Consider the following 11,110-nt stretch of genomic DNA (forward strand, 5'->3'; position numbering starts at 1 on the left):
AATCTAAAAATGAAATTAGAGGCTTCATTTCATGCCTGATCGAAACCAACTACTGAAAATAAATGTAGCCATTTATTTTTTATTTTGGACTACGTCTTTACTGTTATAATGTATGTCAACATAATGTGTGTGTTTTTATGTCATTCTTTCTGTTATTTTACATAATGAAATCTGATTTTACGTAAGGCACTGCTACGGACCGTAGGTTTGTGAGGTGCTTGCTCGAAGGCCCCCGTGGAGGAGAAGTAAACAGAAATGTTCATAAATAATCATTAGCTAGCATTGGCACTATTGATTTGCATTTTTTTTTTTTTTTTACAGTGATCACTACACCATGGCAGATGGTGGCGAGTTGGATAACTATATTATAATCTATCCTACTGCCAGTATGATTTTTTCTTGCTTGATGTGAATTTTATCGGTGTTTTAAAAGGCAATCTAGCTACTATAGCTAGCTATGTCAAGGGGATTTATTATGCTATTTAAATTGTAGTTAATTGTTTTCCAGCAGCTAGGTCGATTGCTATTCATGTTATGCTTGTAAATGATTAGCTAGTTATGTTGTACTGTTATTCAATCAATTGTAGCATTACTAGCTAAATCTCACTTAGCGACTGAATTGTTGTTGAGAGATTCAGCAAGGTAATGTAACACCAAACAAGTAGGGTGTTATTTTTGGGTCGCAGCTGCTGGAAATTCAAAGTTTGGGGGAGGATAGAGTGTGTGAGAGATACAGTGAGAATAGAGATTGATGTGTGTGCACCATTGATAGTAAAATAATGTGCGTGCATGAGAGATCCTGTGCGCACTTGTCTGTGGTCAAAGGGCAGCTATAACAGTTTCTCCCACTGAGACAAGATACTACTGAGTCAGCAGGTCAACCCAGGACACATGAGGTACCTCTAAGTTACTGTTGCTGTAATGCCTCTCCCTCTCTGCTTTACATTCTGCTGTTTCTCTACTCTCCCTTTTTAGCCCCATTTATATGTCAATGTCTCCCTCTTGCTCTCTCTCAATTAAATGTCAATTTAAGGGCTTTATTGGCATGGGAAACATATGTTTACATTGCCAAAGCAAGTGAAATAAATAAATACTTAGTGAAATAAACAATAAAAAATTAACAGTAAACATTACACTTATAAAAGTTCCAAAAGAATAAAGACATTTAAATGTCATATTTCTATATACAGTGTTGTAATGATGTGCAAATAGTTAAAGTACAAAAGGGAAATAAATAAACATAAATATAGGTTGTATTTGCAATGGTGTTTGTTCTTCACTGGTTGCACTTTTCTTGTGGCAACAGGTCACAAATCTTGCTGCTGTGATGTCACACTGTGTTATTTCACCCAATAGATATGGGAGTTTATCAACAATGGATTTGTTTTCAAATTATTTATGGGTCTGTGTAATCTGAGGGAAATATGTGTCTCTAATATGGTCATTAGGAGGTTAGGAAGTGCAGCTCAGTTTCCACCTCATTTTGTGGGCAGTGTGCACATAGCCTGTCTTCTCTTGAGAGCCAGGTCTGCCTACGGCGACCTTTCTCAATAGCAAGGCTATGCTCACTGAGTCTGTACATAGTCAAAGCTTTCCTTAAGTTTGGGTCAGTCACAGTGGTCAGGTATTCTCTCTCTCCCCATGTTTCATGTAGACGTGCATTGGATGAGCTGTTGAAGGAGACCAATAGGGCTGGGTGCAAGCAGAAACCATGGGTCCAGCAGGCTGGTGAGTGGGATGTGTTAGCAAAGGATCTGGTAAAGGATCTGTTATGGGTGTTTGGCTTTCAGTGCAGAATGTATTTGACTCTTGACAAGGTATGACTGACCCGGACAGACCGGTGTCAAAGTTACTGGCTCATATCGAAGGCCTTGCTGGCTTTGCAGTGTTAACTTTGGTTCAACTGTCTTTCAGGATGAAGTATCCGCTGCGCAGCACTAACAAGAGTTTCCTGCTCAACACCATTCCACAGCGCCGCCCTGCTGGCCACTCAGGAGAACAGACATCAAATAGTAGGGGGCAGGACACCACCCAGAGACAATTGGGAATACAAAGACCACAGGGGACACAGGGACAAAGACAATCATAGAGACAGCCGAGAACTTTGTCTCTTTTGTGTCCATCTTTAAGACTAAGATAGCAACACAGGCCAAGACAGCTACAAAGACAGAAGGGACAATGACAATGACAGAGGCAGCCATAGAGACAAGAAACACTGACATAAAGAGCCTCTGGTCACAAAAGAGACTTTGTCCCCAAAACACACAGTCCCCATGAAGGACACTCCCCTTCTTCTAGACCAGGGTTTCCCAACCTCGGTCCTGGACCCCCCTGGGGGCATGTTTTTTTTCCCCCCAGCTGATTCAAATAACCAACTCATCATCAAGCTTTGATTATTTGAATCAGCTGTCTAGTGTTATGGCAAAAACCAAAACGTGCACCCAGGAGAGGCCTCAGGACCGAGTTTGGGAAACCCTGTTGTAGAGACCGCTCTCTCCACTGACAGTAGCTCCTCCTCCTCAGTCCACTCCAGGGCAAGCTCTCACTCCATAGGCCACACCTTCTATCAATCAAACCAGTGCAGCAGACCACGCTCACCTGTCAAGGACACGCCCAGTGGAAGGAGCCACGTATGACATCATAACCTTGGAGGGAGTGCTGTAACGTTGTTACCCAGAGGAGGCCCCCCCCCCCCCTCAAATACATAATTATACCCATTGAATGACTGGAAAGAGAGTTTGTTTGTTTTAGAATGTGAGAAAGACTGTGGTTGCTGTTGTAAGGTTGTGACAAGTATAACTAATTAAATTGTCTTTGTTTCTTCTGATCTTTTAACTAGGAGTGTCTTTCCTATTTCTATTCCCTATTTTGACAAACACTTTACCCTGTCTTGCATTCAGCTCTGTTAATTCATTGTGAATCTCTGGTACAATCTGTAAACTGACATTAGTGACAGTATTAGAGTCTAGTCCTGAGTGCAAGTTGCTGGTAAAACCTTTTGAGAGAATCAATCCAGATCGAGTAACTGAGTTCAGGTTACCGAAGTCATACCTGCATAGTCTACAGGGGCACCCAGGGTAGACTGGCTGAGGTTTGGTGTTTTCCATTTTCCACAGATGTAATGTGCCTTATAATCCAGCAGGAGACGTGATATCTGCACTTACAGTACCTAGGGCCTTTGACCTTTTTTTTGCTTTTATGTCCCTTGCACTATGTATAGGGATAACAGTTTTCTCCCAACAGAGTGAACTGATTTGGGTCTTGTCATAGGTTATAACCATAGGGCTCAGGGAAGTTTGTCTGGTCAGGTCGTTAACCTACCTTGCGTTCAAATTTCTCTTCTCATGTTAATGGTTTTTAACTAAAATATAGTCTACACAATTAGTCCCACAAAATGCAATAAAGTATAAAATCCCATAATGTAGAAGGAGATTTTTTGTATAACCCTTTCGATTGGACATTAACTTGATTTGCCGTTTTTATTTCACTGTCTCGCATAGTTTGATTAATGGTGCTGTAATTTCTTCACTCAGAAAGGTTTGATTTTAATGTCGTTTGAATTGTTCTGTCGTTCCTCACAGTTGGTCGTGTTTACATAAGGCTGTCGCCACTGGGTAAGCACTTTTTATCGTGTCTTCTTGATATGTATATACCCGCTTTGTCAGAAACGTCAGTTTGTTAAATAAATCATATCTGCTGTTTCCGTGACACGCCTCGGGTTCTGTAAAACCAGTTTTTTCTGGAATCCATTATCCAAATATGTTAATTCAATAATTAGCCGTTGATAGTAATAGGCTAATAACAGTAATACATTGTATTATTCGATCGTTATTTTACCAGGCAAGTCAGTTAAGAACAAATGGTCGTATTTACAATGACGGCTTACACCGGCCAATCCTGGACGACGCTGGGCCAATTGTGCGCCGCCCAATGACTGCCGGTTGTGATACAGCCTGGACTCGAACCAGGGTGTCTGTAGTGACGCCTCAAACACTGTGTCTTAGACCACTGCGCCACTTGGGAGCCAATAAGGACATAACTTCAATAGGCCTAATTTTAATTACCATCATTTTTTAGGCAATGATAATAATTGTATTAGAATGTAATTTGGTTATTTTGGATTGTGATAATGAATCAAATATATTGTTGGCGCAATTTAATTTAATATTGAAATGGTTCAATGTTGCTCCATAGGCGCTCCTGGGGTTAACCCAGGGGCTGAGGCAACATCCGCATCAACAGCTTGCCATTCCCTCAATCATTATAACCATCGATCCCTACAGCACTAATTAATACGTTCCATCTGGTGTTTCTAGCAACCCTTGGGTCCATAGCCCGTGATGCGCTATATACGGCTATGGCCCCTCTCAATGGCCTACACAGCACTAACAATTATTGCGCTCCATATCAAGCCCTTAAAGGCTTTTTAATTGCAAACCTGTTTGTGAATCAGTGCATATGGTTTCGTGCGTCCGCAAAGGGTTCAGCAACGCCGCATTACCATTCACTTAAAACCATAGATAGGAGGTCTAAATGGCATTTTACGCAGTCATGCTTCATAAACTCCGTTGTGCGTCTCCAGTGTAGCGGGGATTAGACGCGGATTAACAGTTTCCTTCCTTTTTCAAACAACGAGCAAGTATAAACACCTTTAAGCGATATTACATGGACTGATTTGTATGGAATTGGTTTACTTGAACTTTATAGCAGGTGCTGAGTGCCCCATTAAAGATACTGGTGTAAGTGCTCTTGAAGAACTCAGTGCTGCCATATTCGTTTCTGTGTGTGTTTGACTGGCATTTGTTCTATTTCTTCTGTCAGAAGCATGGTTATTGATGGCCTGCAAGGTCAGCTGAAATAAATTATAGTGCTTTATAACATTACAGTTATAACATCGTAATAAATTGGACCTTTTAAGTCATGGGCCTTAACTGCTGCCTTGCCCTCAGTTGAGGTCCTGGAGAGACGTGTATTTCCATGCGCCACGCGCGCTAATTGAGTTCTGTTCCTCACTCCATGATAATTGGTTTACACCCTGGCTCTCCTCTTTTCTTTCCACGAGGAGTGTTGTTTAATGGAGCGAGCACCTGTCTGCCTAATGACCAGCAAACACAGGGAAAGTGGCAGCGGGAGACAAGAGCTCTGATGCTGTTTGTTAATACCAGTAACCAGAGGAGATCCGTTAAATTGTGTTAAATGAGCCATTTGGGATGGATTTTAAAAGTCGCAGGTTCGGAAACTTTTGACAGAACACTAAAAGGTATCCAACTAGGAGAGTGTTAAGTTAGGACGTGGTCTTTGATCCCCCTCACATTGTCAAGTTTCCAAGACAACCGCCTCCCAATCTAAGTTGCTTTTCACCAGGGTCAGTCGATGCAAGTAGGCCTATAACATCTAGCTATCGATTTCCCCCTCTATCAATCGCATATTGATAAGAGAACTACGTTCATATAGGCTACACTGAGTGTACAACATATTTGCCCCCAGAACAGCCTCAATTCGTCGGGGCATGGACTCTACAAGGTGTTGAAAGCGTTCCACAGGGATGCTGGTCCATGTTGACTCCAATGCTTCCCACAGTTGTGTCAAGTTGGCTGGATGTATTTTGGGTGGTGGACCATTCTTGATACACACGGAAAATGTTGAGCGTTAAAAACCCAGCAGCGTTGCAGTTCTTGACACACTCAAACTAGTGCACCCTCTGAATGGCAGACATACATTTTCATTTGTAGTCTTACCCAGAGCGACGTACAGGAACAATTAAGGTTAAGTGCCTTGTTCAAGGGCACATCGACAGATTTTCAACCTAGTCAGCTCGGGGATTCGGACAAGCGACCGTTTGGTTACTTTAACCTGTCTCCTCCCCTTCATCTACACTGATTGAAGTGGATTTAAGAGGCGACATCAATAAGGGAGCATAACTTTCACCTGGATTCACCTGGTCAGTCTATGTCATGGAAAGAACAGGTGTTCCTAATGTTTTGTACACTCAGTGTAACTGTTCAATGGCTGACATTGTTCGACGGCAGTGACATCCACATACAGGCACTGCACTCCCATCGTTTCTTCTTCTTTCCCACCAACAAAGCCAAAGCAAGCCGCGATGATGCTGACATTCTGAAGACACGTTCTGTTTGCGTTTCTCACCGTGATTGGTCTCGCAGGCCACAATCTCTCTGATAAGGTTTTCGGTGGCATTAACCCCTGTCTGTGCGCAGAGATAGGACCCGCGGATTCCCCCGTTCGCCTGTCCATCGCTGCATTAGGACCACCCGGCGGCAGGTGGGTCTCAGATACCCGCGTCAAACAGTGCAGTGTTTGCCGAGGGCATTGATTTGCGCACGGTACATTCTGTTCAATCATTATCGGACTGCGGGGCAGAGAATACAGACACAAATAGAAACTAAGTCGCGAACTTTTCCGTTTTGTGTAAACAGTGAGACCAATGGCTTAGGTGCAACAGGGTCACATGGTAATGACACACCTGTCCAGGGCCTATAGCGGCGCCAGGCGCACGAGCAGCACAGGTAGAGCAGAGCACAAGGTTCCACGCTGCGTAGGCTATAGGGCGCAGGTACGTGTGCACACACACCCGTTGGATAGCCCTGGCCCTCGACAGTCATGAATCGAGAAGAGCACTACTATTCTCCCGCGCAGCTGTTCAAGGACTCCTGCGCCTACCAGAGACCACACCGCGAGGACTACAGCCACAGCCCTCCGCCCTGCCTCTACATGGCCCGGCAGGCTCAGTCTGTCTACTCCTCGCCCTCCATCGGAGGGCTAGACCAGGCGTGTCTCCCTGACATTGCTCCGTACAGTATTCCCATGCGAGAGGACCCGGGTGTGCCGCAGCTCCACCACCCCCAGGCGCCCCAGCAGACTCTCCAGCCAGGGCCAGGGGGTTACGAATACCCGGGGGGGTTGGCTCTGTGTGCCGATAGGAACAAATATCACCTGCCTTTCCCCTGGATGAAAACCACCAAGTCTCACGCGCACACCTGGAAGGGACAGTGGGCAGGTAACTCACTGCAGTCACCGTGGACATTTTCTCATAGTTATTATTACCGCAGTGCTGCAAAGAAAGGAATTAATCAATGGCCTCTCAAGGAATCTTTACGCACACATTTATAGGAATATTGCAGACCTTTCTTTTATGGTAGGCCTATCGAAATTGATTCGTTTGAACACTTAGTTTGAACACATTATTTTATACTGTACAAATATTAGACAAGTAAATCTAAACACAATATTTCAACAAAAGTATTTCCTCAATAGTTAACAATTGAACATTCAGGAGTTTTATTTTGCCAATAGCAAGGGAGTGAGTGTTATGTATAGAGAATTCATCAACAATTACACTGAACATTAAGTATAATTCAAAATCTATTTAGCTTAACTCTCGCATTCATTATACCATATTGCTGCTTTGTGTTTAGGCTAGCTATGCCACTGCTGTGAATATAGGCCTTAGGAATGACCAAACGTTAGTCGGGATAAATGTTCATGAAGTTTGAATATACCGAGGCTTTTGTGCACGTATAAGGACTTAAATGATATCATGATGTCTACAATATACAGTATGTCGTGGGTGGGTGTCAGTTTACCTTGTCAATTAATCTGTAAAGGACCCGTGTTCCCCTCATATAAACCACAATGTTTTGTATGCCTCTGAAGGTGTGCCTCAAGTTCCAAGTTGCGATTTACTTCAAATATGTGAACATTTCAGTTGTGGCTATTTATTTGTTAATGATTTGCTAATGGCAGGTATGATCCATATAAGTCTTCATGAAAAATGTTTCTTATTACATATGAAAGTGTCTTACAATAGCCTTAGTTATATCAATATATGTTTTAATGTAAAATATATTAAAGGGTATATAATTAACGTGGAGTGTTTAGGGATAACAGAAAACAATGAGTCAACTCTTAGTCCTAAAAGTATTTTCTGTTGCGGCCATTTTAAATCAACTCGGTTCAGCAGGTCAATGGGAGCATTTATGATTATTATCATTTTTTGGCTAAAATAATTCAACAAGTTTTCAAACCACTCACACAGCATTTGCGTTGGTTTCAATTAAGCGAATGTATGTTACTATGGATTGAATTTGTTAAATAAATTGAGCGTAACAACAAGTGGAAAAGTTGATAAGTCTCAAGCAGAATCGGTTCTTCTCAATTATTGCGTAAGCCTATAGACAATTATTCTCACAACTCAACATTCATCAAAGATGATCTAAACAATATTGTTTATAGGCCTATTATTAAGACAATTATGATAGAAATGTGTTAATTATTATAACCTCATTAGGCGATATGTGTTTTTATTATTTATTATTTAAGAAAATCATGTAACTTTACAAGCGATTAACTTTTCTTAACTCATTTCGATAAAAGTTTATTTCAGTGAAAATATTTTCTTCAACGGACAAACGCAACCACTGCAAGAATGACCCAACTCTAAATCTATGAAGCAGATCAAGTATTGAATAGAATAGATTTTAATTGTTTATTTTTAAATCAACGACTCCCTTCACCAATATATCTTAACGAAAGTTTAACAAGTGAGCCATAATTTCAGAATTCAAAACACAAATTAATTGTAGTGGTAACAGTGGGAAAGTATAAGGGTATACCTTCATCATGTAGGCCTATACCTTCACTTGAAATAAAAGTGATTCATTGAAATAAACTTTTCGCGGACTGTCTCTAAATTCCCTTGCTGATCCGGGCTGATCCTAATGAAGCCTTAAAGTTAGTGAAACCTTTTCACGTGAAATTGCTGTTAAATATAGACTAGTACTAGAGATTACACGCATTATAAACGATATTCAACTATTGTTGGTTTTCGTTGTTGGTTTTCGTCAACTTACTCAGTAATAAAAATGTAGCTATAGACCTATTCTTTCTTTTTAGTATTTAATAGTAATTTTCAAACCAATTTATTGATCCATTTGTGAGTGTTTGTGATACATGTGCAGTTATGTAAAATGCAATGTGCTGTGGTGGTCCAAGTAGATTTGAGAGTGATTTGTTTCATTTCAGGGCTTTGTTCTTCACATAATATATGATGCCTCACATAGGAACTTTCCGTCTATGTTGAGTATAGTACATATCTTACTAAAGCTGCATCCGCATCTGTGAGAGTTGGCCTGTGACGTACATGGTGTACTCTTTGTTTCAGTTACCATCAGTTACCCAATAGAGTTGTTTCTATACAGTCTTTGGTGATCAGTGTGTGAGCTGACTGTGTTCAGCCAATGTGCTGCTGTGTGTGTTTCAGATAGGTACACTAGAGTTCTAAATGGGGAGTCATTACCAATTTCACCTAGATTGAGGCTTTACTGGGACTTGCACTGTGGCAGGATACAATGTTTAGTTCATCTTGAGTGCCACAAAATTGGATACGCCATTCTACCCCTCCCCTTTACCTTTCTCTCTCTCACCCCCTCCTCCCCATCCTCCCCCATGTCCCCCACCCCCTCCCTCCCCACCCTCCTCAGGCCCCTACATGGTGGAGGCAGAGGAGAACAAGCGGACAAGGACGGCCTACACGCGAGCACAGCTCCTGGAGCTGGAGAAGGAGTTCCTGTTCAACAAGTACATCAGCAGGCCGCGGCGTGTCGAGCTGGCCCTCACCCTCAGCCTCACAGAGAGACACATCAAGATCTGGTTCCAGAACCGACGGATGAAGTGGAAAAAGGAGGAGGACAAGAAGAGAGTGAGGGGGGTCGACCCCGAGCAGGACTCGTCCATTACGTCAGGAGACTTGAACGATGAGGCAGGGGTGGGAGTCGGGGGGGCAGGACATCCCACCACCACGAGACCCCCCTCACCCTTACACGCCCATTCCATGTCAGGTTCTAGAGACTCGGCCTAGCAGGGCTGATATGGATGGATGAAAACTGGACAGACACTCAGGAAAGGGGACGCTCTGAGGCTGCGTTAAGACAGGCAGCCGAATTCTGATATTTTTTCAGTAATTGGTCTTTTGATCAATCAGCTCAGCTCTGAAAAAGACCTGACGTGAAAAGATCTGATGTGATTGGTCAAAAGACCAATTAGTGGAAAAAATATCAGAATTCGGCTGCCTGTGTGATCGCAGCCTCATTCAAACAGACTCGGTTGGTATTATTCATGTACATTATCGGCGGTGACAGACTGAAGTTGACAGATTGAAGATGACAGATTGAAGAGAGGTGAAAGGCGGGGACTGCAGGTTCATTGTCTGCGATATCATCATTCTGCGACTGAACTCTAACCTCATGTCGTCGTGCTGAGGACATGCGGGTCATGCACTGATGATGATAGTTGGCATTGGACATACGTGTACAGACCCACTGCTCTGGTCTGCAGCCTCTCGTTGCGTTGCCAGAAGAGGGCAGCACCCACTGCCTGGAGAGACAGTTGTGAGACAGACCACACAACTCTGTTGAGAGCTACGTCGGGCATCTAGCCTACTTTGGTTGCTTTACTAAAATCAATGCACTTCAGATACTTTCTCTGAAAATGTTGGCAGTGTACAACCAAGTTTAATTTATGTATGTAAATATATGCAGTCTATGCACGGACATGATTCTGTCAATATTGCCAATACTGATGCATTTTCTGATAAATTGTTATATGACAAAAATTTGTCAATCACACCAATTATATAGCCTATTTATGTACTTAATGTTATCACATCATTGATGTCTTAATGATAGGCACTGTGAATAATGTACTGTATTTTGAATTCTTTATTAAGCTATACAGTTCAAGTTTGAAATCAGAATAAAGTAAAATGAAACATCTGCAGTTATTTAATTACTTGGCACATTGTACAATTACGCCTTTACCCACAACAATAATGCTGACATTATTATCCACTATTCAAGCACATTCAACACAGCAGGCAAACCACACGAAACCGTAAGTCATCACGTCAGTCAGTCGTGGGGCTTGTTTGACATTGCAGCCGACAGAGCAGGCGACTGACGACTGACTGATCTACAAATCCCCTTGCATCATAAATAACGACTAATTATTTTTGTAGTCAATCACAGTTTACCAATGGTGTAAAGTACTTAAGTAATACTTTTAAATATTTGTACTTAAGTTGTTTTTGGGCTAT

The 11,110-nt window shown here is 42.2% G+C and overlaps 1 protein-coding gene and 1 long non-coding RNA gene across 2 annotated transcripts; both read left to right on the top strand.

Annotated features, from left to right (window-relative positions):
- The first annotated feature begins 211 nt into the window (after nucleotides 1–211).
- Nucleotides 212–3,708, top strand: LOC139531647 (uncharacterized). The gene is made up of 3 exons (XR_011666402.1): nucleotides 212–896; nucleotides 1,655–1,728; nucleotides 1,915–3,708. It is a non-coding gene; the product is annotated as an uncharacterized lncRNA (long non-coding RNA).
- Nucleotides 3,709–6,485: 2,777 nt separating this feature from the next.
- LOC139531660 (pancreas/duodenum homeobox protein 1-like) lies at nucleotides 6,486–10,790 on the top strand. The gene is made up of 2 exons (XM_071328319.1): nucleotides 6,486–7,018; nucleotides 9,501–10,790. Exons 1-2 carry the CDS (start codon nucleotides 6,622–6,624, stop codon nucleotides 9,875–9,877), a joined length of 774 nt encoding a protein of 257 aa, XP_071184420.1. The 5' UTR covers nucleotides 6,486–6,621; the 3' UTR covers nucleotides 9,878–10,790.
- The last annotated feature ends 320 nt before the right edge of the window (nucleotides 10,791–11,110 follow it).

This window comes from Salvelinus alpinus, chromosome 10, assembly GCF_045679555.1.
Source record: "Salvelinus alpinus chromosome 10, SLU_Salpinus.1, whole genome shotgun sequence".
In the NCBI taxonomy this organism is placed as follows: Eukaryota; Metazoa; Chordata; class Actinopteri; order Salmoniformes; family Salmonidae; genus Salvelinus; species Salvelinus alpinus.

Bases quoted from the DNA above. Each gene is read 5' to 3' on its own strand.
- LOC139531660 (XM_071328319.1), top strand. From the start codon at position 6,622: ATGAATCGAGAAGAGCACTACTATTCTCCCGCGCAGCTGTTCAAGGAC. The intron at 7,019-9,500 runs GTAACTCACTGC...CACCCTCCTCAG, and splicing joins CTGGAAGGGACAGTGGGCAG to GCCCCTACATGGTGGAGGCA.